This window comes from Podarcis muralis, chromosome 16, assembly GCF_964188315.1.
Source record: "Podarcis muralis chromosome 16, rPodMur119.hap1.1, whole genome shotgun sequence".
Taxonomy (NCBI): domain Eukaryota; kingdom Metazoa; phylum Chordata; class Lepidosauria; order Squamata; family Lacertidae; genus Podarcis; species Podarcis muralis.
In genome coordinates, this window is record NC_135670.1 from 14,017,309 (window position 1) to 14,044,649 (window position 27,341).

General features: G+C 47.7%; 2 protein-coding genes across 6 annotated transcripts in view; both read left to right on the forward strand.

Annotated features, from left to right (window-relative positions):
• The window catches only part of RIN1 (Ras and Rab interactor 1), a 33,544-nt gene extending 17,202 nt beyond the window's left edge, over positions 1–16,342 (forward strand). For all 4 annotated transcript variants that reach the window (XM_077920368.1, XM_028710162.2, XM_028710163.2 and 1 more), the window contains 9 exons: positions 1,667–1,803; positions 3,919–4,064; positions 4,853–5,041; positions 5,802–5,891; positions 8,074–8,163; positions 11,168–11,290; positions 12,776–12,907; positions 13,906–14,022; positions 15,809–16,342. In XM_077920368.1, coding sequence (XP_077776494.1) covers positions 1,667–1,803; positions 3,919–4,064; positions 4,853–5,041; positions 5,802–5,891; positions 8,074–8,163; positions 11,168–11,290; positions 12,776–12,907; positions 13,906–14,022; positions 15,809–15,922 — 1,138 coding nt within the window. In that variant the 3' untranslated portion in view covers positions 15,923–16,342. The remainder of the gene's footprint in view (positions 1–1,666; positions 1,804–3,918; positions 4,065–4,852; positions 5,042–5,801; positions 5,892–8,073; positions 8,164–11,167; positions 11,291–12,775; positions 12,908–13,905; positions 14,023–15,808) is intronic.
• Positions 16,343–22,840: 6,498 nt separating this feature from the next.
• On the forward strand, positions 22,841–27,297 carry RNASEH2C (ribonuclease H2 subunit C). Of its 2 annotated transcripts, none has more exons than XM_028709591.2 (4): positions 22,841–23,073; positions 25,148–25,254; positions 25,335–25,454; positions 26,567–27,297. In XM_028709591.2, exons 1-4 carry the CDS (start codon positions 22,911–22,913, stop codon positions 26,594–26,596), a joined length of 420 nt encoding a protein of 139 aa, XP_028565424.2. In that variant the 5' UTR covers positions 22,841–22,910; the 3' UTR covers positions 26,597–27,297. The 2 variants fall into 2 exon arrangements, with proteins under 2 accessions (XP_028565424.2, XP_077776928.1); XM_077920802.1 differs by having other exon boundaries at positions 22,842–23,073; positions 25,151–25,254.
• The last annotated feature ends 44 nt before the right edge of the window (positions 27,298–27,341 follow it).

The following is a 27,341-nucleotide window of genomic DNA, read 5'->3' on the forward strand; positions in this document are numbered from 1 at the left end:
GGGGGGCCTTGTGAGCCAAATGGAAAGAGCTGGTGGGTCTAATCAGGCCCATGGGGTGAAGGACCCCCACCCTGAAGGTCTCTAGACATCCTCAGCTTCAGACGCAATGGTCCAATGCTGGAGTGACAAGTCAATAATCACACCAGAGTGGGGGTAAAAGAAAAGATTTCTTCAGACTGGAGAAAAAAGGCACCAAGTTCCAAATCCTGCTCATCTTTTCGCACAATTTATACAGTTAACTCCATATGTTAATACTTGCTACGCTTCTATTGTCATTTAGTGCAAGCGATCCCCATGGCAACCTAAAACTACTTATTTTTGTCTTATCTCATCTTGCAAAACTAGCATTACACTGGCTTGGTACACAGGTTAGGGGGTGATGGGACATCTGGCAGCTTTCGCTTAGTTTGCTGGTCAGTACATTTTTGAGGGAAGTGGGAGGGCAAGAGCTAAATTTGTATGTGATGGGGTGCCAGGATGCTTATCAACTTTGGGCCAGCTTTCTGCTGACTATACATCGTAGTGTTACATGCCGCTCAATAGTCCCGATTTAAGCAGGATATCCCGGAATCACAGAAGCCAATCCCGGCTTCTGATTGGATCCCGGAATGTCCTATTTTTTGGGTCTGGCGCTCTAGTGCGTGTCAGCTGGCTTGCGCCAGAGCACCAGAATGAAAGCCGCTTGTTTTTTGGTCTTGCGGGAACAAAAAGCGAGCGTCTTTTGGTCTTGCGCCCTTGCGCATGCGCGAGAGCTCAGGACCCAAGAAGAAAAAAGAAGCGTCCCAGTTTTTGTCCCCGGAATCTCGGAGGGTATGGTGTTCTTTTGAGGTGGAAAAGTTACAGAGGAGGCTAACCGCCGAGAAGGCCAATGTTCTGTTTGTCTTGATCCGAGCTAATGCCTATTATCTGAGGCAAAATGGAACCTCTCTGGTTCTCCTTCATACAAGCTCCCATCAACGCAGCCTTTATAGCTGGAGTCGGTCAGGGCCTCCCAGGCCTGGTGGAAATGGACCAGGCAAGCAAGGAGCAGGCCTTGCAGGATTCACAGTGATTTCTCTCTTCTTCTTCTTCTTTAAATTTTATTTATGCTTTTCAGGTTTAGACATTTCACTAATTTTAAAATCATTTTAGCATTTCAAAACTTGACTTCCTTCCCCCTCTTCCTGCGGTCCCTTAAATTTATTTTTAATATCTTCTGCATATCCAAATTAACTTAATTTGCTCATTTAATCATCCACTTTCAATATATACTCTTACGAAACTGCGGGTTATTACAATAACCCTGACAATGTTCTTATCTGTTTACAATCTGTTTACAATTTACAATCTGGAACTATCCAACAAACCATTTCCATTCTTTTATAAAAAAAAGTTTGTTATCTTGATTTCTTATTGTTCCGGTAATTTTTTCCATTTCTGCATATTCCATAAGTTTTTTGTATCCATTCTTCCTTTGCTGGGACTTCTGCTTCTTTCTGTTTTGAGGTGAGTAATATTCTTGCTACTATACATGAATAAGTTTCTACACAGTTTAGGTAGTTCTGTCCCTAAGAAAAGCTTCTGGGTTGTTGTTTTTATACAAATGTTGTTTTAAACATCCTTTTCAATTCATTATATATCACCTCCCAGAAAGCTTTAGCCTTTCTCTCTTCTCCTCCCCCCGTAGCTTCGACCTCATATTCTCCAACTGGCTTTTCATGTACCTGTCAGATACCGAAGTGAGTGACGTGGCCCAGAAGATGCTTCTCTGGCTGCGTCCAGGAGGGCGACTTTTCTTCCGGGAATCCTGCTTCTACCAGTCTGGTCAGTAGTTCCAATAGGTGAGGGGGCAGAGCAAAGGAGACCAGTTCCCAAGAGACCCTGGAAGGTCCATAAGTGGAGTTGACATTCAGTGGGCGGTGCAGTTAAGAAATGCTCCTGTAGCAAAATTAACCTTTGAGGCTGAGGGAAATCTCCATGCGGCGGTGAGAAAACAAAGGGTGTTTATTGCTAGCAATAATGGCTCAGTGCATAGCTGTCAACATACAGATTTGAAAATAAGGGACCAGCAGCCTTGGAAATAAGGGACCAGCCGCCAAAATAAGGGACCTGCAGCCTCACCTGTTCCAGGCACTGCAGTCTTCCTGTCCTCCTGCAGTCTGGTCAAACTCATGCTGGGTAGCTTCGAGAACACTGTCCAACCAACTTTGTAACCAGAGGTTCAACTGAATAGAATCTGAATCACATGCACCACAAGGCCTATGCAGCCTCAACTTAACATGGCTCCCTGGCCTGGCTTTGCACTGCAAAGTTTGCAACAGCACGTGCAACAAAATGGCGTCCAGCATTCAAAAAACCCCTCAGCTTGCATTAACTAGCCACACACAAGGCATGCAAGCTCCACCCCCCAGTCATTCTTAGACTTCTTATTGGGTGAGCAACACAGCCAAGCAACACAGTTGGAGCCTCCCTCCTCCCTGGCCGGCAGGGAGGGAGGGAGAGGAGCTGCTTCCTTTGAAATTTAAGGGACATCATTTAAGGGACATCTATCAATAAGGGACAGCAGTGGGACATGGTGCTGGAATAAGGGACTGTCCCTTCAAATAAGGGACACTTGACAGCTATGGCTCAGTGGGATCACTCTCCTGTTGCGTTCTGAAGGCAAAGGAAAGGACTAGACCCTGATTAATAAAATAGACACGAGGCTTGGCCAGCAAGACTCTGGGAGGAAGTGTGAATAGCCACTCCCTTGTCCAGGCCGTTTTTATTAACAAAAGAACTCTTACACAGTGTTTGTAAGAACCAATCAGATTTCCGTTAAAACTACAAAGAACTACAGTGGTACCTCGGGTTACATACGCTTCAGGTTACATACACTTCAGGTTACAGAATCTGTTAACCCAGAAATAGTGCTTCAGGTTAAGAAATTTGCTTCAGGATGAGAACAGAAGCCGTGCTCTGGCGGCACGGCAGCAGCAGGAGGCCCCATTAGCTAAAGTGGTGCTTCAGGTTAAGAACAGTTTCAGGTTAAGTACGGATCTCCGGAACGAATTAAGTACTTAACCCGAGGTACCACTGTACTTGAGCATGCATACAAGTTTAAGGCTAAATAAACAGGAATCAAGGAGGAATGCATTTAACAAACCTGGAGGTCATAAACAGGCTCTCTCCAAAAGCTGAGCAAGCCAAAATGGGTGGGGCTTGCTTAACATAGGTAGCTGTTATCTATTAAGCAATACATATGTATAAACTTCCTCCAATCTAAAGTTACAACACAACACAACTAATTATACCATGTATGGTCTTTCCTTCATTACCTATTCATTAGGCAAGGAAACAAAGGACTCTGTTTTGTCAAATGTAGACACTTAGGGATGTTGTTTACAACCTTGGGACTAAAGCTGCTCCTAGCACAAAAAAAGGCACAAGGCCTCTAGCCTGGCTAGTTAGCTGAGCTTATAGGTCTCTATGTGCATCACCCCATCACGGAGCAAGGGCCTCTCCCCAAACAGAACCAGCGAACCAGAGCAACACATGGAAACGCCGTTTACCTTCCCGCCAGAGCGGTACCTATTTATCTACTTGCACTTTGACGTGGTTTCGAACTGCTAGGTTGGCAGGAGCAGGGACCAAGCAACGGGAGCTCACCCCATCGCGGGGATTCGAACCGCTGACTTTCTGATCAGCAAGTCCTAGGCTCTGTGGTTTAACCCACAGCGCCACCCGCATCCCTTAGATACCTATTAGGTCCTATAAATTACCATATAACATATATTCAACACAAAAAACAGCAACAATTTGTTGTTGACAAAGGACAGCTGGACATATTAAAGGGCCCCATTACCTTTAGTAGCTTAGGGCCTCATCAAACCTAAATCCGGCCCTGGTTGATTGCCTAGAATCAAGCTCCCAATCCTATTAGCATCTTTTCCCCCACAGGAGACCAGCCAAGGGCCTTCAACCCCACTCTTTATCGAACACCTGCAGAATACAATCACCTCTTCACTTCAGCCCATCAGACGTGCGGGGACGAGCTCTACGGATTTGAGATAGTCATGTCCCGATCGGTGCAAACTTACATCAAGGTAACCGCCTCTTCCCTTCCTGCCCTTCTGCTCTGAAGCTGCACCACATGCGGAGGAGCACAGGAGCATGTGCAGAGGGCCTTGCACGCAACCACAGCCACCCCTGAATAGGATGTCATTGGGCAGCGATGGCATCTGGTGCCCGTTGGAACTGGTGGGATGGGAAGCAGAGGACGCCCATAGCTGGTGGAGGCAGCACCAACGCCAGTTGGTTTTAGTTCTGCCTCCGCCCTGTTGAGTTCTACAAGAGCAGCAGCATTGAGACTCAGGAGAAGGAAGTTGACAGGCAGTGACAGTCCCTGGACAGGATGGAAGTAAGGAGGCAAACAGGTAGGGGCTGGCTGAGGGCAGGCTATGGTTTGGGGGGCAATACCCTGCTTGCCCAACGATAGGGCAGGGCCCCCAAATCGAAGGGTGTGGCTTTTTGCCACTTAATTTTTATTTAGTTTCATTTTTTAAAATATAAATTATCATCAGATACATAATTTATAAGTTGACCTCCCACCCTTCTTTCACGGTGTTGTTGTTCCCACCCTTCTATTCTTCCTTATGCTTATTATTTATTCCACAGTACTTTCGTTACTATTATTTTTAATTTTCCATCCGCTGCTCAGAATTTAATCCTTCCCAGCGCTTTACTTCTTAGGCCCCGGGCTCTACCCTGGCAGCTTGGTCAGGGGCTCTCACAGTTTGCCAGGATCTTGGGGACTAGAAACTTGTTTTAAAATTCAAAAAGCAAAAATGAGATGATGAGGATGCCCGTTTCTGGCTTACGCTCCTTTTCACAGAGGAAGCAAAACCGCAACCAGGTGTGCTGGCTTCTCCAGAAAGTCCCCCGAAACCCCGAGGCCACCTGTGGATACGAGACCTTCCAGAAGTTTCTAGACAGCGAGCAGTATGCCACCCGCAACATCCGTCGCTACGAGTGGGTCTTTGGGCCTGGGTTCGTCAGCACCGGAGGCCTCACGACCACCAAGGTATCTGGAGCTGGGGAAGGAAGTGGCAGGCAGGTCCAAGGCCTCAGGCTTTGGGGAAACAGGCTAAAGATGCCAGAAATTATTAACATAGGAGAACAGGTTCCCTCAACCTGGTGCCTTCTGGACGTTTTGCACTACAACTCCCATCATCCTTCACCACTGGTCATGTGGGCTGGGCCTGGTGGGAGCTGGACTCTTAGCAACATCCTGAGGGCACCAGGTTGGGGAAGTCTGCAGAGATACTTGCCAAGGGCATCAGATGCTGGGGAGAAATTATATTCATAGAAATCACAGAATTGTAGAGTTGGAAGGTATCCTAAAGATCATCTAGTCCAACCCCCTGCAATGCAGGAGTATGCAGCTGTCCCATACGGGGATCGAACCTGCAACCTTGGCCTTATCAGCAGCATGCTCTAACCAACTGAGCTATATTAGGAAATTATCATAACATTCCCTTCGAAATATGCTCAACATTCCCTTCAAAATAAAGGTAAGTTTCTAGTCCACATGGTCTTGAATAAAGGACTGGCTTATATAGGAAACTGTCTATTACTGAGTCAGACCATTGGTCAATGCAGCTCAGCACTGTCTACACTGGCTGGCAGTGGCTCCCCAGGGTTTGAGGCAGGGGTCTCTCCCACCTCTACTAGGGATTGAACCTGGGAGCTCCTGCTGCACACAAGGCCAGTGCTTTCCCACTCAGCTACTGCCCTTGCCCTCCTGCCAGAGACCCGCCTACCCCTTCCCCATCTCTCTACAGGAGCTGGTACGTATGCTGGATTTGAAACAGGGCCAACGAGTGCTGGATGTTGGCTGCGGACTCGGCGGGAGTGACTTCTACATGGCTAAGGTACAAGCGCAAATAAACCTTTGAATAAGAATGGTGACAGGATGCGGGTGGCGTTGTGGGTTAAACCACAGGGCCTAGGACTTGCTGATCAGAAGGTCAGCGGTTCGAATCCCCACGACGGGGTGAGCTCCCGTTGCTCAGTCCCTGCTGCTGCGAACCTAGCAGTTTGAAAGCACCTCAAAGTGCAAGTAGATAAATAGGTACCGCTCCAGCGGGAAGGTAAATGGCGTTTCCGTGCACTGCTCTGGTTCACCAGAAGCGGCTTAGTCATGCTGGCCACATGACCCGGAAGCTGTACGCCGGCTCCCTCGGCCAATAAAGCAAGATGAGTGCCGCAATCCCAGAGTCAGTCACGACTGGACCTAATGGTCAGGGGTCCCTTTACCTTTAAGAATGGTGACGATGGTTGGCTCTGGCAGCGTCGCATGGTGCTTCCACAGAGTACAAGAGAACGGGTCTCTACTCCCAAAGACATACACAACTAAAATCCAACACAGGGGGGAAGGGGCTGGCTGGAGCTGATGGACGTTAGCTTCCCCACAGCTTCTGGAGGGTCACAGATTCCCCATCCCAGGTTTACAGAGCAGCAGACAAGAAGGAATGATGCAAGAGTGCAACTTGTGACATCGCAGTATTGCATCATCAGCCACCATTCCATCTTCTATCTCAAGTATGGCCTTTTTTGACATGCATGCCATCCATGTCCCTTATCCCAGAAAACATGGGTTGACTGTGAGCATCAGAAAAGCCTGTCTGCTGGATCAGGCCCAAAGTCCATTTAGTCCAGCATCCTGTTCTCACGGTGACCCCCAGATGTCTGTAAGAAGCCCCCAAACAGGAGAAGTGCCGCTGCAACTCTCTTCACCTGCAATTTCCAGCAACTGGTATTCAGAGGCTAGAACACAGCCATCCCAGCTAGTAGATACTGATAGTTGTATCTTCCATGAAGTCTATTTAAGGTTTTATAGGTCAAAACCAGCACTTTGACTTGGGCCTGGAAACTGACTGGTAGCTAGTGCAGTTGGGCCGAGATCGGTGTAATATGCTCAAACCGCCTTGCCCCTGTGAGCAACCTGGCCACTGAATTCTGCACCAGCTGAACCGTCTTCAGAGGCAGCCCCACGTCTAACACCTTGCAGTCATCTAACCTAGACATCAGATTACTGCAATGAGTAGGGCTGACTTGAGACTCTAGTGCTGGCAGTGACGTAGCGTGGGAGGGGGGCACGGGGTGGTTGCCCCGGACACACAATTGTTAGGGCCGCAAAATTTCAACACCTGGTGCTGCCTCAGTGCAGCTAAGCGCTTCCATCACTGGGCTCCGTTGAAAACAGCTTCTCCATGCGAAATAATAATAATAATAATAATAATAATAATAATAATAATAATTTTATTATTTATACCCAGCCCATCTGGCTGGGTTTCCCCAGCCACTTTGGGTGGCTCCCAACAGAGGACTAAAACAGAATAAAATATTAGAAACTTCTCTAAACAGGGCTGCCTTCAGATGTCTTCTAAAAGTCAGATAGTTGTTTATTTCCTTGACATCTGATGGGAGGGCGTTCCACAGGGCGGGCGCCACTACCAAGAAGGCCTTCTGCCTGGTTCCCTGTAACCTCACTTCTCGCAGTGAGAACTAGGGAGTGACATCTCCAGACAATGGAACGACTCTTCTTATCTCTGCGGCTGTGATCTCCTGGCTGGCATGGACACTGTTAGGTGGCTGAATGCGCATGCATTCTCCATCTGTTTCCCTCTCTCCCACCACCTCCTCTGGGCAGCCCCAGGCACTGGCAACTCACGCTATGCCACTGAGTGCTGGAAGCTCCTGTTTTCTTCCATGATGGCCCCATTTTTTTTTACGGGGAGGGAATTTTTTAATGGTATTTTCAGCAGTGACAGCATAAAAATATGAAAGCAAGGATATAGCAAAAGAGGAGAGCAGAAAGGAAAAAGGAAGGAAGGAAGGAAGGAAGGAAGGAAGGAAACCATACAAAACAGGATTAAACGATCTCTCATTCCCAGAATGTACATTATAAAACTCAAAGCATTAAACCTCCGGACCACAACATTTTAAGTAAACCTAAAAGAAAATGAGTTCACGGACAGCCTATGATTATGGTCCCATCTTTGAGCTATCATCTAGCCTTGAGGTGGCCTGACTCTTTCCTTTCCTCCCAAGGAGTTTGGCGTGGAAGTCCTGGGCATGGATCTTTCCCACAACATGGTGGAGTTGGCTTTGGAGCGAGCGCAAAAGGAGACTGGATCCCTGGTAATGATGAGGGGAAAGGGAGAGGGAACCAAAGGAAGCTGCCCTATTGTACTAGTTATACCTGTTTCAGGTCCACCTGACTGATAGGGGGCTCTCTGGGGTTTCAGGTAGGGTAGACATTCCCAGCCCTACCTGGAGATGCTAGGATTGAACCTGGGACCTTCTGCACGCATTGCTGATGTTCCATCACTGAGCTACAGCCCTTCCGAATTAATTAAAGGGAATTCAAGGGGCATCTAGACTGTAGCAAACTGGCACAATCTCATGTCAGCAAATTCATGTTAAGCAGTTAAAGCTGATTTGGTGCTTTGGGGGCAACAAAGAGATGGGGAGAGATTCGTTTTTGTTTGCATTTAAACGAGAAACTACCCAACTTGCACTTCTCGAATCGATACTCAAACAAGAATACAGCTGTCCTTCACAAATGCTCACTTCTCTGAGTTTTGAGTTGCAGTTCTCCAACCAAAAACTGTGTACAAGCATGCAAGTGTGCATAGAATGTGCATATTCATTCAAGCAACAAATATATTTTATATTAATTACGTGCAAAAATATGTACAAAACTGAATGCAAAAATGTGTGTATTAGGAAGAAATTTGCACTAAAATACTGATGAATTTTCATCAAGATTTTTAAATGTTTTTAAAAAATCTCAAATTGCTACGTAATTCATCTATATATATATATATATATGCTTTCGTAGATTTTCACGGGTACAGGAATGCAGGTTTTGGTGTCCTCGGGTGTCTTCCCGTGTAAAAGATGGGGTGTCTAGGCGACGTTTCGACGAGGTCTCACTCGTCATCTTCAGGCTGGTGCTTTCGGCTTCTTGTTACTGGAACAGAGCAGGATCTCAGTGTTTGAGTTCCTATAAATACTGTTGAGGAGGTGTGGTGTATAGCCTCCAATGTTCTGGGCAGAGAGGAAGTTCCCAGGCTAGTGTGCCTTTTCTTCTTTTGTTCCTTAATTACTTGAGGGATATCTTGAGTGATTTCTTGAGTGATATCCTGAGTACCACTTAGGTGGGTCATTAGGTGTGGATTAGTTGCTAAGGCCTTTGTGTCTTGACCTCTTGAACTTTGTGAAGAGTTTTTCTGAGAAGATGGCTGTACTGCACTTAGTTGTGCTCTGGCTTGGCTTCGTGTATAAACAGCCTTTTGCACCAACCAAAAAATAGCCAATATCCTCAGAAACCCCAAGGATAAAATCCAGTTGGAAAACCAAGGGGTCTATGAAATACCCTGCAAAGTCTGCCCAGCCACGTACATTGGACAAACAAACAGACGAATAAATGCACGTATTGCAGAACACAAGAATGCCGTCAAAAAAGAAGAAAAAACTTCCTCTCTTTTCCAACACATGAAAGAAACAGGACACGAAATTAATTTTGCAGATTCCAAATTGCTCTTTAACATGGAACATCACCACAAGAGAATAATCATGGAAGCCATCGAGATAGAGAAACACCCTCACAACATGAACAAGCGTGACGACACATCCCGCTTGCCAGACATCTGGAAATTAGCCCTCCCCACAAAAACTGACACCAGAGCCAGAGGCACACAGAACGCCATCACCAATCAACCACACCAGATCCAAACCCAGACCCTCTCCACAGATAAATTACAGACACCATCCAGTAGCCAAACCATGGTGGCACCTCCGGATGCTGCACCCCCCTGCAATCCCTACACAGATCTGGCTGGCACAGGCCACAAAACCACAGCTCGCCCCTATACACGAAGCCAAGCCAGAGCACAACTAAGTGCAGTACAGCCATCTTCTCAGAAAAACTCTTCACAAAGTTCAAGAGGTCAAGACACAAAGGCCTTAGCAACTAATCCACACCTAATGACCCACCTAAGTGGTACTCAGGATATCACTCAAGAAATCACTCAAGATATCCCTCAAGTAATTAAGGAACAAAAGAAGAAAAGGCACACTAGCCTGGGAACTTCCTCTCTGCCCAGAACATTGGAGGCTATACACCACACCTCCTCAACAGTATTTATAGGAACTCAAACACTGAGATCCTGCTCTGTTCCAGTAACAAGAAGCCGAAAGCACCAGCCTGAAGATGACGAGTGAGACCTCGTCGAAACGTCGCCTAGACACCCCATCTTTTACACGGGAAGACACCCGAGGACACCAAAACCTCCATATATATATATATATATATATATATATATATATCCATAAATTGATATGGAATTCATCAAGACTTTAAATTGTTTTTAAAAAATCACAAATTGCTATGGAAATTCGGAGAACTGAATTTAAAATTGGAAGAATGAGAAACTGAGACAAACTGAAATTAACAGATTCCTTCATCCCTAACTGCTTCCCCTCCCCCAAACTGGACTTTTTGCATTAAGGAAAGTTACAGGAAAAAGCACTGGGAAGTGTGGGATAATTCTAGTTTCAAAGAAACCATCACTTAACCTCCCCGAAAGCAGAACAGAAATGAATGCTCATTCAATAGCCAATATTGTTGAATCTCCCTGCAAAGATATCAGGATAAACAGGCCATCTGGAAGCAGCTAAGCAAGTGAAGGCTGTGTACACACCATACATTTAAAAGTACATCACTCCATCCCCCTCCCCCCAAAAATAATATTCTGTGAACTGTAGTTTGTTAAGGGTGCTGGGAATTGTAGCTCTGTGAAGGCTAAACAGCAATTCCCAGGATTCGGGGGGGAGGGGAGCTAAAAATGTATGTTGTGTAGCTCTCTAAGTCAGCCATCTAAAAGGGCAGATCTCCTGTTCATTTCATGGGAGCTTGGGTGAAAACACTTCCTAGGTCAGGGGTGTCCAAACTTTTTTTCAAAGAGGGCCAGATTCGATGAAGTGAACATGAGTGAGAGCTGAGCAGAGTTGCTGAGCTTTTTTTAGGGTTGAATTTAGACATGCCTGTCCTAGGTGGATCAGCGGCAATGCTACTTAGTAGGAGAGGCTGCTGTTTGGATTTCACTCCGAAACGTTCTTGTGCCGGCTCTGCTTCTAGGTGCAGTTTGAAATTGGCAATGCCACGCGAAGGACGTTCCCAGAGAACACCTTTGATGTCGTCTACAGCCGGGACACTGTCCTGCATGTGCCAGGCAAGAGTGCTCTCTTTGCAAAGTTCTTGGTGAGTCTCCTGCCTCTTAACGTGCAGAAAAATACAAGCAATTCAGCCTCGCATCCTTGGGGGCAGCCCTCTGGCGGAATCCAAAAACTGTGTTTTCCCCCAGTGCCCTAAAATGAAGCAGCGCTCAGAGTACATGGGAAACAGCAGTACTTTATTTCATCAATGCCCTTAACAAGCGGTTCGTGTCCAATGGGTTTGGTAGGGCCAGGCTTGCCATGTGTCAGGAGAAACCCTGACCTGTCCTGGTTTTCAGGTGTGAGGGGGGGAAACCCGGATGTATGGCAACGCGATGGAAAAAGCAGCAGAAACAGCTCCCAAAGCTCAACAATTTTGGTTCTTCCTTAAAAAAAAAAAAAATCCCACCAACTTTGCAGGTGTTAGGAATTTTGCTTTTTGAAATATGGCAACCCCAGGTAGGGCAGAAGGCAGGGAGGCTGACATTAGGTGGCGATAGAGCCAATCACATTCTGGTTTTGCCCCTATCTTCCTTCCTGCTGAGTTCTGTGAGGAAACACACACAAACAGGAAGCAGCCTTTGGTGTAAACAAAACAGAGAGCTTATTCACACTTCCGCTTGTCCAGCTGCTTCCCCCAGGAAGAACTGCTCTTTAGTGTTCAGTTGGAGCAAACAGCAATCCATATTTTCCCCGGATCGACGTTTGTTCCAATTTAGCACTAAAGAGTGGGTTTTCCCCAGGCAAGGGACAGGGCAAGGGGGAAACCACTCTGACTTGTGCTTTCCAGGCACACCTCAGATGCATCATCATCACCTTTGTGCTAATGCCTCTCTCCCAGGTGAGACCTTAGCTTGGAAAGAAAACTTAGTCTATATTTTTCCACTGGCCTCCCTTCAGTCTTCCCTTCAGTACTCCAAGCAATCAAAATCCTACCATTTAGCAACTTCTAGGGTTTAAAGAGTCCCCACTTCCCTGCAAATCTATAACACCATGCTGTGAACCTCCCTGAGATCTAGGGATAAAGAGTGAACAACAACAACAACAACAACAACAACAACAACAACAACAACAACAACAACAACAACAAATTAATAATTGTATGCAGTCATACCTCGGGTTACAGCCGCTTCAGGTTGCGTCTTTGCGGGTTGCGGACCGCCGAAACCCAGAAGTACCAGAACGGGTTACTTCCGAGTTTCAGCAGCTGCACATGCGCAGAAGTGCCGAATCGCAACCCGCGTGTGCGCAGACACAGGTTGCGAATGCTGCGGGTTGCGAACGTGCATCCCGCGTGGATCACGTTTGCAACCCGAGTGTCCACTGTAATTATAATGATGGTATTCTGGATCCTTTTGATCAAACTGCAGCAGGCAGTGGAAGACAGAAGTGCCTGGCATGCTCTGGTCCATGGGGTCACAAAGAGTCAGACACGACTAAATGACTAAACAACAACATCATTCTGGATCCTGTCCCACCAGCGCCCACCGCCCTCAAATCTTACCCAGCCATCTCTCTGTCTCCTCTCTAGTCGTGGCTGAAGCCAGGCGGGCAGCTTCTCATCTCTGATTATTGCTGTGGGCCTCGCCCCTGGTCGAAAGCTTTCACGGAGTACGTCAGACGGAGGGGCTACAGCCTTCTCACGCCCTGGGAATATGGCCAGGTATGGGTGTGTGTGTGTGTGTTTGTGAAAGAAGGCAGGCAAGTAAGAAGGCCATAGCAGGTGTTTTATTTAGGGTGCTGCGTACCCTATTTGTAGCCCCAAAACATAGCTTTTCTCAATCCAGAATCGTTCATGATCATCCTTAATGTGCTGCTTTCAATCTAGGGCAGGGGTTTTCAACCTTTTTGAGTCCAAGGCTCCCTCGACCCACTGCATTCTTTCTGGGGCACCCCTGTGGGGCTCAGGAGCCCAGTTATGTCACCTCTTGCCTGCAGAGCCCACAGCCTCTCACCCTTTTTCGAACACCCTCCCTTGTGTTTAGGGTTCCCTCTGCCTCATTTCCTCTCCCCTCTCCTTGAGAGTCCTCCAGCCAGCCGCTGCTGCCACTCCTGGTCTCTGAGCTGCTCCCCGCCCCCACCCCAAAGAGAGGTGTCTCCTCACACTGCCCCACAGGGGCCTGGGACTTGTCTGTCCATTCCCAACAGCACGGGCTGGGGGGCTGGCTGGCTGGGCTCCCTCACCTGCTTGCTTGCTTACTCCGAGGCCACCTCAGCTCCTGGCAACCAGCATCCCTTGGACAGCCCCAGAGGCACCATTCGCCTGGGGAGCTTGTAGCCAGGGCTGCTTAAACAAACAGCTGTGCAAACCCAGAGGGCATCAGAGGGAGGGAGGGAAAGAAGGAGGGACAGAGGCCAGTGTTGCCCAAGGCACCCCTGAGCACCATTCAAGGCACCCTAAGGCATAGCTGTCAACTTTTCCCTTTTCTTGTGAGGAATCCTATTCAGAATAAGGGAATTTCCCTTTTAAAAAGGGAAAAGTTGACAGCTATGCCCTAGGGGGCCACAGCACACTGGTTGAAAACCACTGCTGTAGGGAATGTGATCGTATAAACAGGCTCCCGAAAGGCCAGGTGGGGTACGGGTGGGAGCCATTGATTCTGGCAGAGCTGAATTCAGAAAGGTCCCTCACCTCTCATCCTCATTGCCAACACCTTCCAGGTGCTGCAGGAGGCTGGATTCAGGCAGGTCCAGGCGTTGGACTATACAGAGCGGATGCTGTCAGCCTTGACTCAAGAGCTGCAAGAGCTGGAAAGAAGTCAGCAGCAATTTGTCCAGGTGGGTCGGCAGATTGGAGATGAAGCAGCCTAGAGCTGAGCTTGTCTCTCTCCCTGTGTGGCTACACACACACACACACACACACACACACACACACACACACCTCTGTTGAAAACTGACAGACTTGGACCACAGGCAGGAACAGCCTGTCCTGTTTCGTCACCCCTCTGCCAAAGCCTCGCTTACCAGGGTCACACAGCTTTGGCTTCCAGCTTCCGGGGAGATCTTGCCGAAACCTGGAAGCCAGAGTCACTTCTCCGGTGACAGGGGAAAAGCGAGCAGAAGCAGTGGTAAGATGTCGCCGGAAGCTGCCTCTGCTGCTTCTCACTTCTCTGGTGGCAGGAGCAGAGAATCGCCTTGGGATTCCGCCGCGCGAGGCAGCTGCTTCAGTCTGTCTCATGGGTGGGCTGGCCCTGACCAATGACAGCACCACGAAAACAAATATTGGGAGAGAGCAAGGGCATTTCGGAGGACTGGGCAAGCAGTTGAAAAGGGCTGAAGTAGAACCAGTGACCTAGGCTGGGGTACAATCTGTCCTTTTTATCATGTGGCATTATGGCCACTCAAAGTAAATAATGCTGTGGTGTTCATCTTTGGCGGAGGCGAGGCAGGATTTGTCCTTTTTATCAAAATGCAGGACAAGCCCTTTTAGAATATGATGTTTTAAGCTTTAGAACTTGTCTCTCTCTCTTTTTTTTACAGTTGTAAGTTGCTTCAAGACCTTTTATGAGCAACAAATAGGTGTAATTAATTGTAATAATCCTCCCCCCCCCCCAAAAAAAAAACACCAAGCGGCAGGTGGGAGCTCCAGGCAAGCAGATTTCAGACAAACATTAGGCAAAACTTCCAAGGGAGCGGAGAGCGGGCAGTATAAATATTTCTACTGCACCATGAGGACATTTACAATTCCTTCTTGTTCTCTGTTTATTTACAGCATTTATATTGTGCATAATCATAGCATTTCTGAGCAGTGTACCGTATTTTTTGCTCTACAAGACTCACTTTTTCTCTCCTAAAAAGTAAGGGGAAATGTGTGTGCGTCTTATGGAGCGAATGCAGGCTGCGCAGCTATCCCAGAAGTCAGGAACAGCAAAAGGGATCGCTGCTTTCGCTGCGCAGTGATCCCTCTTGCTGTTCTGGCTTCTGGGATTCAGATTTTTTTTCCCTTATTTTCCTTCCCCAAAAACTAGGTGCGTCTTATGGTCTGGTGCGTCTTATAGAGCGAAAAATACGGTAAATAAAAACAAACCATACGGTGATGGGGGTGGGGTGGGGACAACATGATTCAGTTTGAATTTAAAGACGAACCTACCTAATTTGCACTAACTGGAACAATATGTGAACTGAAACAGCTATTCTTGGAAATTTGCACTTCTCTGGATTTTGCAAAGCAGTTTCTAACCAAGCAACATGTACAAAAATGCAAAAATGAAGGTAAGGTGTGCATAAAAAAAGCACACCTTGGTGAAAGGAAGCATAAAAAATGCATTTTGAGGGGAAATATAAATATATGGGGAAAGACGCTTTGCAAAAATGCATGCATTAGGCAAAAATACTTAAGAAAATGTGTATGTTGGGAGAAATATGTACTGAAATGCTGATGGATTTTCACGAGGACTTTAAAAATAAGTCCCCAAACTGATGTGCAGGTGGAAACTACTGAACTTATACTTGGAAAAACGAGAAACTGGAAGAAACCTCAATTGACAGATCTGTCCCCTCCCTAGACAGAGAACAAAACAATAAATTTCATTGTGAGTGACTCTTCTCTTTCTTCTCTGCCTAGGAATTCTCAGAGAGCGAGTTTGAGTCCTTGGCCTCTGGATGGAGGGAGAAGCTGCAGCGCTGTGCGGATGGGGACCAGCGCTGGGGGGTCTTCTATGCTCTGAAGCCGCAGTAGCTGCTGCCCCACCCCCACCAGCCTGGGGCGGTGAACTCCTGTCCAGCTCCAGGAGCTTTCTGGCCCAGCAAGCTTTTCATAGCATTTACTTGTGTTTTCTTCCTACTGCTGCCTGGTCAGGTTTCAAGTCTGGATCCACTGCAAGAGTTTGTAAGAAACTTCGCCTTCCAATCTGGATTTTTGCTGGCCTTTCAGTCAGATTACTTGGCTTTGCACTATTCCAGGTCTGGCTGCAAGTGTGGAAGGATTTCTCTCTCTCTCTCTCTCTCTCTCTCTCTCTCTCTCTCTCTCTCTCTCTGTTTCTTTTCTTCTTCCCTCCTTCTTTCCTTTCTTTCCCTCTTACTGGAATGATCCCCTCCTCTCCCTCCACATCTCTGTTCCATCTGTTTCGGTTATTAAAAACTTACTACATTTTCTTTATTTCCTTGTTTATACCACATTTGTGGGGAACCTCTGTGAGTATGTGTAGAAACTGCCTTGCGGTATACAAAATGTAAACTGCTTATCTCTCGCTCCAACCATTTTTACCTCAGGCCTCAATCTCCAAGCGGTCCCACGGCATTTTCCTAAAAGGCAATGTGGCCCTCAGGCTCCCAGTTTAGTTATTTGTTTATTTTCTGATGTCCCACAACATTCTGGGAAAATAAAAACAGTGGCAGCAAATTGCTGCCACCCAGATCAACTCTCCCATCACCAGGGGAAGGTGAAAATGGATCCCCATCATTGGAGTACCAGAAATTCCTCATTCCTTGTATACACCAATGACAAAACTCCTTCTCCTGTCACCAACCCCAAGAGGGTTGGCAGGATTACAGAGCCTCAAAGTTTGGAGAAGTCCCAAAAAATCTCTTAGGAAATGTCTTATTTCTGCAGACACTCTCAAACCTCTGTGTCTCCTCTATCCAGGCAAGCAAGTCATTTTCCTCCCATCCCTGCAAAACCATGCTGTTACCAGAACCAACCCAGGTTGTCACGTTGAAGTCCTATAAACCCATCAGCAGGGGGCAGCAGCTCTCCATCTGATCAATAAATCAGTGCCGTGCTGCCACAGTCACACAGTATTTGGAAACGGCAGAACATCTCTGAAACTCATGGCTCATGCCACCTGCCTGAACTGTCTGAGAGCTGATGGGTCCCAGTGTTGGGGAGAGGGCTGAACCTGGAGGGCTGTGGGCTGGGACAGGGTGAGCTCTCCATCCTAGACCTTGCTGTTCAAAGGGTCTGTGGATGCCGTAGCCTCCAACATTTCTCCGATGAAGATAGGGACATCCTAAGGAAAAGCAGGACATTCCGGGTTCAAATCAGAAACCGAAACGCCTTCTCTAAATAATGATACTTGGAGGGACTGGGATGGCTGCTTTAGTTGAGATTCTTGTATTGCAGGGGGTTGAACTAGATCAGGGGTCAGCAAACTTTTTCAGCAGGGGGCCAGTCCACTGTCCCTCAGACCTTGTGGGGGGCCGGACTATATTTTGGGGGAAAAACAATGAACGAATTCCTGTGCCCCACAAATAACCCAGAGATGCATTTTAAATAAAAGGACACATTTTACTCATGTAAAAACACACTGATTCCCGGACCATCCATGGGCTGGATTTAGAAGGTGATTGGGCCGGATCCAGCCCCCGGCCTTAGTTTGCCTACCCATGAACTAGATGACCCAAGGGGGAAACCTTCCAACTACAATTCTATAATTCTATGCTGCTTTGCATGTTGTAGAGTATTGATTTTTTTTAAAAAAAAACAACCAGTAAGTGAAACGGAGCTGGATAGACAAATGATGGCAACTTTCATGCACTAATATTTGGAGACAGGCCGTAGTTCAGTGGTAGAGTGCCTGCTTTGTATGCAGAGCTGTCTGGTTCATTCCCTGGTACACTTTCCAAAACCCTGCTTGGCAGGGGGTTGGACTCGATGGCCCTTGTGGTCTCTTCCAACTCTATGATTCTAGGAGAGGATATATTGTGAGATTATATCCATATCCAACTTGTGCTAACAAGTCCCCAAAATATCAGCAGAGTTTATAACATTCCCCTTTTTAAGTTTGCATCAAAGTTCCCAAAATATCAGCAGAGTTTATAACATTCCCCTTTTTAAGTTCGCAACAGTAACGACTGCACAGGTTCGCTAGAACCTCTATAATAATTACTCGGGTAATTTCCCCTTTTGTTCCCTCTTAAAATACAAGACACGACACAGTCTTTATAAAAGTATAAAAGAGTTTACTCACGTTCTGTTCACAATATGATCCCAGAAGGCAGACAGCTTCAAAAGGTAAAATACATTCAGAATCTGTCTTATGGCAAGATAGTCCTATGGGCATGTTGCTCCTTCAGAAGATGAAGATGCGAGAGAGAGAGATGGCTGCCTGCCCTGTGCTTTTATCATTTACCTGCACAGGTGAGGCCACACCCACCTCTGGTCACATGCGGAGGAAGTCTGTTTCAGGAAGTTTACCTGCTTGCTGGACAGACATCCCTCCCCATGTTCTAACATGTACACTCTAGGAATGTTGTCATTGACTGCTCCTGTGTTTTACATCCCACAAAAAGGACAGTGGCATGGTTAAGAAGCAGAGTCAAAGAAGCTATTAGAGGCAAGAAGACTTGTCCAAATGAAGAGAACATAAAGGAATGCAACTTTGGCAGAAAGAACTGGGAAAGATATCTATAACTTGTCCCTCAGCACTGTGCGGATGGGGACCAGCACTGGGGGGTCTTCTATGCTCTGAAGTTGCAGTAGCCACCCCCAGCTCCTCACAACAACCTGGCCCAGCAAGCTTTTAATAGCATTTGCTTGTGTTTTCTTCCTACTGCTGCCTGGTCAGCTTTCAAGTCTGGATCCACTGCAAGAGTTTGCAAGAAACTTTGCCTTCCAGTCTGGGTTTTGCTGGCCTTTCAGTCGATTACTTGGCTTTGCACTATTCCAGGTCTGGCTAGAAGTGTGGAAGGATTTCTCTCTCTCTCTCTTTCTGTTCTTTCCTTCTTCCTTCCCTCTTTCTTTGCTTTCTTTCCCTCTTACTGGAATGATTCCCTCCTCTCCCTCTGCATCTCTGTTCCATCTGTTTTGGTTATTAAAATCTTCTTTCCTTTCCTTTCCTTTCTTTGTTTATAATATTAATAATAAATATCTTTATTGTCATTTATATCACATTTGTTTAGTTCAGAGGTGGGGAAGCTTTGTGACCCTGTGTGGAAACTGCAGTACAAAATGTAAAATGCCCATCTCTTACTCTGCCCACTTTTAAAACCTCTGGTTCAACCCACCAGCTAGGATGTTTGCCCAAAAGGGAATGTGGAGCTCAGGCTGAAAAAGGTTCCTGACTCAGTTTAGTCATTCATTCTGGGGGAATAGAAGGGTGGCTGTGATCACCTCTCCTGTCACAGAGGAAGGAATGTACTCTGGAATAACAAATGTGTACAGAATGGAATGCCAAGAAATAATACCCACTCCTTACTTGGGATGCGGGTGGAGCTGTGGGCCTAGGGCTTGGCGATCAGAAGGTCGGCAGTTCGAATCCCTGCGACAGGGTGAGCTCCCGTTGCTCGGTCCCTGCTCCTGCCAACCTAGCAGTTTGAAAGCACATCAAAGTGCAAGTAGATAAATAGGTACCCCTCTGGCGGGAAGGTAAATGGCGTTTCCGTGCGCTGCTCTGGTTCGCCAGAAGTGGCTTAGTCATGCTGGCCACATGACCCAGAAGCTGTATGCTGGCTCCCTTGGCCAATAAAGCGAGATGAGCGCCGCAACCCCAGAGTCGGCCACGACTGGACCTAACTGTCAGGGGTCCCTTTACCTTCACCTTACTTGTAATAAGAAATAATGCTGAATGGGCGCCATCTTACATCAGGGCCCTCCAGATATTGCTGAGCTACATCTCCCCCCAGCTAGCATGGTTGGTAGTCCAAGCTGATGGGATCTGCAGTCAAATCCCAAAGGTTCCCCAGTCTTCATATACACTTAGTCCCTTCTGTCACCAAAATGGTACCATTTACATCCAAGGGGGAAATAGCAGCAGCAGGGCCGGATTTAGGTTTGATGAGGCCCTAAGCTACTGAAGGTAATGGGGCCTTTTATATGCCCAGCTGTCCTTTGTCAACAACAAATTGTCACTGTCTTTTGTGTTGAATATATGCTATATGGTAATTTATGGACCTAATAGGTATCTAAAGCCATTTGCCCATGTTGCCATGCAACCAGTCCATGAAGAATGTAGGCACCCTATGTATAGAGATGAGTAAAACAGTGATATCTTAGGGAGCAGGCTAGCAGGTGGGGCTCATTACTTACATCATATGAGCCTACACAACACAAAACACTGTTGCTGTATGTAGGCTTTATTTTATTTGTTTTTTATCTTATATTTTGGAAATGTACATCATTGTTTTTCCTTTAAATTTTTTTTGGGGGGCCCAAAAGAGTGGGGCCCTAAGCTATAGCTTGTTTAGCTTATACATAAATCTGGCACTGATCAGCAGGCTTACAGAGCCCCAAAATTTGGAGAAGTCCCCCCAAAAAACCCTCTTAGGAAACCTCTCATTTCTGCAGACACTCGCAAGCCTCTCTCCTCCATGCAGGTCAGGCAAGAGTCATTATCAAGAGTTCAAGGATTCAGCAGCAAAAATGGGGGGGGGGGCTGGAGAGCATTCCAAGGGAGAGAGAGGGAGAGAGAGAGAGAGAGAGAGACCTGGTCGCATTTGGCCCACAGCCCTGGTTTCCGACCCCTGCTGTACGTCATGTGATGCAGCAAAGGCTCAGCCAAGATTGTTGGCAGCAATGGAGTGGGGGGAGATAATAAAGAGTGTGTCTAAAGAAGCATATATTTAGAGATGTTCAAATCCCTATCCCTGCCTCTTAAATCCCTGCTGTCAGATACCAACCCAGGTTGTCATGTTGAAGTCCTCTATATATCCACCCACGGTGCAGAATGCAGGGCCCCTGGCTGCATGGGCCCACGCAGGCAGCACCTCCTTGACCGGGATCTGCTGCACTCACAAGCCTGACCCGCAAAAGCAGAGGCCCTCCCAGCAGTCTCCCCTTGTAAGAACCTAGGGAGAGGCCAAAGGCCAATATAGACCATCCCCAGTCAGGTGCCCTTGGAAAGCCAACTAGCAGGACAGCAAAGCAACAGTCCTGGATGTTGCGTATTGTCATGGACTGGTTGGATGCAGAGGAATGGCGGCAGGAATCAGCTAAGGAACCTCCAAGGGAAGGAGGCTCAGAGCCCGGGGGGGTGGGGTGGGGTGGCAATGAGTGGTCAGAGGGAGAAGGGGGGGAGGGGTCGGAAGCTGAAGAGGCACCAGGTTTTAGTGAGCAGGGAGAGTCTGTGGCAGAGAGAAGACTAGAATCAGAGGCAGAAGCTGAAGCAGGAGAGGAGGGAGGCCAAGAGGCAGAGATACATCAGGAGGGTGTCTTCCCCTCCTGCTATGACAAGCTCCCCTTAAGAAACCTTTCTCCTGGGCATTGTCGGCCAACTGGTGCCAAAGAAGGATAGAACTTTCTTTATGTATGCCACAACAGCAGCGAGAATACCGTACTTATTGCAAAGTATTGGAAGACACAAGATCTACCCACGCTGGAAGAATGGCAGATGAAGGTGATGGCTATATGGAACTGGCACAGATGACCGGCAGAATCCGAGACCAGGGAGAAGAGTCGGTGGAAGAAGATTGGAAGAAATTTAAAGACTATTTACAGAAATAAGAGTCTACCAGGCCTCTACAATTGCCACCTTTCTCTCTCCCCCACCCCCTTTAACACCTGCAGGACAGGCAGAAATTCAAGAGGAGAAGCTGCCCTCCCTCTCCAGTCAATTCAGCTCCACACTTTGGGGAAAGTAAAACCTGTTATTTTTTTTCCCTGCTGCTTTGTGCCGCTATTAAATATGGTAGCATCTTGCCAGGTTGGGTGAGTGAGGTCCGATAGCCTTCCCTGAGTTCCCAGAGCTCAGCTCTTGAACCTAGATGCAATACCAGGAAGACATGGGCATTTTCTTTGCAAATTGCTTGGGGAAGACAAGCATGAACAGAGGGGGCTCTTCCTTTGCAGCTGGGTCATCATCGCAGCCAGGCCAGACAGAGGGCTTCTGAAATTTCAGCCCCAACACCTCTTGCAAACTAAGCACAGGAGGTGGGGGGGGGGGAGATTTATTGGCACACAGTCCCCACCCTTGAAAAGTAAAGATTCACTCTCCTCTGAAAAAATACCCTCCAGTCCAAGACACACACACACACACACACACACACCTCCTTTCCCCCTGCAAACACCCCCTTCCCATTCTTCTGGGGATGGTCTAGGCAGCAGGGGCTGAGATAGCTGTCTGGATGGGGGGGCTTCCACCCCCAGAGAAGGAAAGAGAGAAGGAACTCAGTGTCCCACACCCAACCCCAACCCCTGTGGCTCACAATGATGTCTCTCCCACCCTCTCAGCCTGGGGCAGAGCCAAGTGGGGAAATGGCTTTTGCAGGACAAACCCGTGAAAACAACATGCGAAAATGAACTATATTATTAGAAAGTGCTTGCAAGCACGTGGGCGTCCGTCCAAACTATATACTTAAATGCGTTTCTTAGAAGAAGCTACCTTTTAAGATGCTGAAAGATTGGGGCATTGAACTAGTTGGTCCCTTTCAACTCTACGATTCTATGATTTGCACGAGGATGTTTTTTTAAAAAAAGAGAAAAAATGCCCCAAAAAAATAATGCTGCAGAAATGTGGGAGAACCGAATTGAAGATTGGTAGAGGGGTGTAAAATGAAAGGCCGAAACTGGCAACCCTTTCCTGGGGAACGAACTCCCTTTTCGAGTCGGACGTGCCCTCCAGGACCCGCTGAAGGCGGACGGGGCTTGCGGAGGAGAGTCCAACGCGCGCTGGAGGGCGCAGGAGGCGGCGCTGGGCTGGGCGCGACCCGGGAGTGGATGCGCCTGGGCGGGGCGCAGGAGGGCGGCTGCTCCGCGGGAAGGAAGGAAGGAAGGGCGGACGGCTGTGCTGCTCATGGCTGGCGAGGAGCGGGGCCCGGCGCGGCTGGCGCTGCCTTCTTTGCCCGGGGCGCCCCGGGAACGGCTGCACTTGCTCCCCTGCGCGGTCCGGCACGACGGCGCCGCTGCTGTGCGGCGGTACTTCGCGCCGGCCATTCGACGGCCCGGAGAACCGGACGGTGAGCGAAGCAGGAGGAGAGTGAGATGCAGACCCCTTGGGCAGCCGGTTATGGGGCACTAAGGCCCCATTGGATCGAGAGGGACTTTTATCTGTCCGTGTGGACTTGGGGAAGGGGGTAGGATTTGCTCTGCAATGGGGGGAGAGAAATGGCGCAGAATCCGAACTCGGGGCCCCGTCGAACTCAGTACAGTCTTGTATCTCGAAGTAGGCCTGGTCTGCGGACACACCATATCTGCTTAAAGCACGTTTTCCCACCCCACCACCCAAAAAAATAAAATAAAAAAGAATTCTGGGCAGTGTAGTTTTAGCCCTCACAAAGTTATCATTCCCAGCATCCCTTAACAAACTACAGTGCCCATAATTCTCCGAGGGGAAAAGAGTGTGCTTTAAAGAAACTTTGTGTAGTCTCCACCCTGGAGTGGATTGCGCTGCGAGGGGCTGGTGCTGCTTGAAGTAAACCGGGCAGGGGAGACGATGCAAGGGGTGTTACCTTGGCAGGCTCAGACTTCCGAGTGCAGTAATGGACCTCCAGGGAGGGCATGGGAGAGGGTGGACAATTGGGGGGGGGGGCGGGAGAAGAGGACTGGGTTCCTGCACCTTTGATTGAACAATATCTGCCTAAATTCCCTCTTCTGGACAGCTATGAAAGGTGCAGAAGCCCTGAATCCCTTGTTCATCTAGAACAAACAAAGGTGCTTTCTACCAGAAAAGACCCCTTAGCCCATCTAGGTCAATGTTGTCTACACTGGCTGGCAGTGATTCTCCAGCACCTGAGCCAGGATGTTCCTACCCTAGAGATGCCAGGGATTGAACCTACAACCTTCTGCATGCAAAGCACGAGCTCCGACCCCTGAGCTCTGGCCCTTCTGCGCTGCTTAGGTATTTAATGTTGTTGTATTACACACCCTGGAAGAGTGTGTATGGAATCCAGTAATAACGTATTTATTTATTTAGAAGGCTTGGGTTGTTGTTTTTTTACCAAAATAAAAATTATCACAAGAAAAACGACACCATAGAAATGCCTCCTATAAGTAACAGAATTGCTCAGCTGGCGTTTCCTGCCTTCAAGGCTAGACCTTCCTTGGTCTTGTTCCCCGAGCTGAACGAGGATCTCAATTCAACCCCAAGCCTTTGCTGGCTGCCATAGCTGCCAGTCTTCATGAGGTCTTCTGGGGCTGATCAGCTCCAAGTCCCTCAACCTATCATGGAAGCAAGCCTTCCCTTACTGGCAGCAGGTGCTGCGATTTGGAGTAGCCTTTGTGGCATAAGAGTTTTGTGACCCAAAACATTCCTCGATCACAGCTGCTGACACCGGGCCCTCTCCCCCACACCCATTATATTAACGATAAAATAATATGCTAAAAGAATAAACTGACCGTCGCTCTAGAAGCCTGTCAGAAATTTGCTCATTTCCCTCTCTCTTTCCTTCCCTAGTTTCACAATATATTGTGATAAAACAACAATATTGACTATGTTAGAACAGAGTGGCTGGGGAAACCCAGCCAGATGGGTGGGGTATAAATAAATTACAGTGGTACCTCGCAAGACGAATGCCTCGCAAGACGGAAAACTCGCAAGATGAAAGGGTTTTTTGAGCTGCTTCGCAAGACGATTTTCCCTATGGGCTTGCTTCGCAAGACGGAAACGTCTTGCAAGTTTGTTTCCTTTTTCTTAACACCGTTAATACAGTTGCGACTTGACTTCGAGGAGCAACTCATAGCACGCGGTGTGGTAGCCTTTTTTGAGGTTTTTGAAGACTTTGGTGATTTTTGAAGCTTTTCCAAAACTTTTCCGACACTGGGCTTTGCAAGACGAAAAAAATCGCAAGACGACAAAACTCGCGGAACGAATTAATTTCGTCTTGCGAGGCACCACTGTATTATTATTATTATTATTATTATTATTATTATTAGGAGCAAGAACACATGAGTTTTGCATGCAGGTGGTTCTAGGAGGGATTTCCAGTTTAAAGGGACTGGAGAGCAGGTGGGGAGCCCCCTCTCTGCCTGGAAAGCCCAGACTGAGAATCTATGTTTGTTTGTTTTTGTCCTCGGTCACCCTGCATTGCCCAGCAGAGGCATTCGTATCCTTCCGTGGGCGGAGCCTAAAAGGGAAGGAAGTCCTCGTACCTGAGGGCTACATGGGGCTGGTCCTGGAGGAAGATGATGCAGCTTTGCAGGTGAGTTGTTGGGTGGGTGGAGCCTGGAGAGGGGAGGGTTGATCCCCGGATCCCCCTTGACTGTCCCTTCTTTCCTACAGGAGCGGCAGGTGCGGGTGAAGTCTACCTTTGAGTCACTCACTGTCTGGAACCTGGAGCGGGCCCCCAACAGCAGTGATGAGATCCTCATGTCCTTACAATGGCCAAAGATTGCTGAAGGGGTGTGTATCTTATCTATAAAGGGGCAGGGAAGCTCAGGGTGGGAGGGTCCACTTGGAAGCATACCTTCAGGCCCTTTCTGTAAATTTTGGTATTATTCCTGTAAGTCACGGAAAGGAGCTGGGTATGGTTAGGGTGAAGATGTGAGAGCTGGGAATCTAACAGTCTTCATGTAGTATCTGCAGATGCTGTATGGCTCTTGTGTTTGTATTGCTTTTCTTTCTTATGTTGTATTTTATTGTGCCCCATAGAATTCAGATTGTAGTACCGTAAAATAAATTTTAAAATGCAATCAAAAATCAGTAAATTTAATGCAGACACACTGGAGAGCACCTGAAAGTTTGCGGACTAGTTTGGGAACCCGTTCTAGATTTCTGGATTTCCTGTGGCAATTAAGAGCAGGGTTGGGGAGCACTTAGCCCTCCAGTGCTGTTGGACTCACTATCAGCCCCTGGCAGCCTGGCCAATGGTCAAGGATGATGGGAGTGGTAGTCCAACAGCACCTAAAGGGCCACAGGTTCCCTAGCCTTGATCTCCAGGGTCCCCTCCAGCTCTGATTCCATAGGGCAAATACTTTAAAAACATGCTTCTGGAGAAACAGACGCTCCAGTAAACATTGGCCTTATTGTGCATTTTGGGAGGCGAGGGTTTTGGTGCTGTTCCCTCCCCACCCATAATCTGTGTCAGGGGGCGGCAAAGGCAGGAAACATGCACAGCACCAAAATCAAATAGGGTGAAGCTGAATAAGTGCAGGGCTGCATTGGTAGAGTTTGACACTGATGCCGCCTTGCTCAGCCTAGCAGCTTTCTTGCCTTGACTCCTCTCTGAGAGTGGCTTAATTCTGCAGTTCCTCCTCTCCGACTAGAAACACCGTCTCTTCTACGTTGTTAGGGACGGTGTCTGGTCAGACCGACTCTTACGTGCATCTTGTGGACAGGAATGTGGCTGTAGCAGGTGGGGAAACGATAGCCCTTCAGCTGCTGAGACACTCTGACTCCCATCAACCTCAACCAGTGGTCAGGGATGGAGATGGGAGTTGTAGCCCAATAACTTCTGCTGGGAGGCTGCTGGTTCCCCATCCCTCCTCTAAAGGATCCTTTTTGTTCCCTTGTAGATCCATGCTCCTGTGGCTGATGAAGAATGAGATGGGAGCTTGTGACTGGTGGTGACATGGAAGTAAAAAAAAAACAAACAGCCTGCACTTCGAACTCTGTATTGGATTTTTTTGGGGTGGGGGGGGCTAAGGAGTCCTTTTTCTGCAGGCCTCTCATTTTCAGATTGGATGCTGTTGCTAACTCAGCCCCACCAACGTGCAGATCTGTGCTTTCCTTGCATTCAGCCTTTTCTTTTACAGTATTACCATTCAAGTGGAGCTTTGCTTTCGATCTTGGTCTATCTCTGCAATATTTTTTTTAAAGCAAGTTTTTGTGGGCTCACTCCTCACCAAAGGGACTTTTGAGAATGTGCTCCATCAAGTCAAAGGATCCTGCTGCCACACTTGGTTCTGGTGGTTTCCCTCAACTACACAGATAAGACCATGTCAACACTGCTTTCATTCCCACACTTTCTGTCTCCCAGGAAAATCTTGCAACTCCAAGGTTTGGACACCCCTATCTTTTCACAGAGCTGTAGTTCCTACAGTTCCTCAGGAAGAGCGCCAGGGTAGTGGAAATGGATTTTAAACACACTTAGTTTGTATTGCAAAGACTCAGCTTTGAAAACCCCTTACAAGGTAAAGTGATTGTGGCTCCTTATATGGCATATACTTACACCACAGCTCACCAGCAACCCCAAATCCTGGGAACTATAGTTGCAATTCCCGCAATAAACGTAACGTTTCCAGAATTCTTTAAATGTATGATGTGTACGCAGCCATCGCTTCAAACTGC

Bases quoted from the DNA above. Each gene is read 5' to 3' on its own strand.
- RNASEH2C (XM_028709591.2), top strand. From the start codon at position 22,911: ATGGCTGGCGAGGAGCGGGGCCCGGCGCGGCTGGCGCTGCCTTCTTTG. The intron at 23,074-25,147 runs GTGAGCGAAGCA...TGCATTGCCCAG, and splicing joins ACGGCCCGGAGAACCGGACG to CAGAGGCATTCGTATCCTTC. The intron at 25,455-26,566 runs GTGTGTATCTTA...GTTCCCTTGTAG, and splicing joins GGCCAAAGATTGCTGAAGGG to ATCCATGCTCCTGTGGCTGA.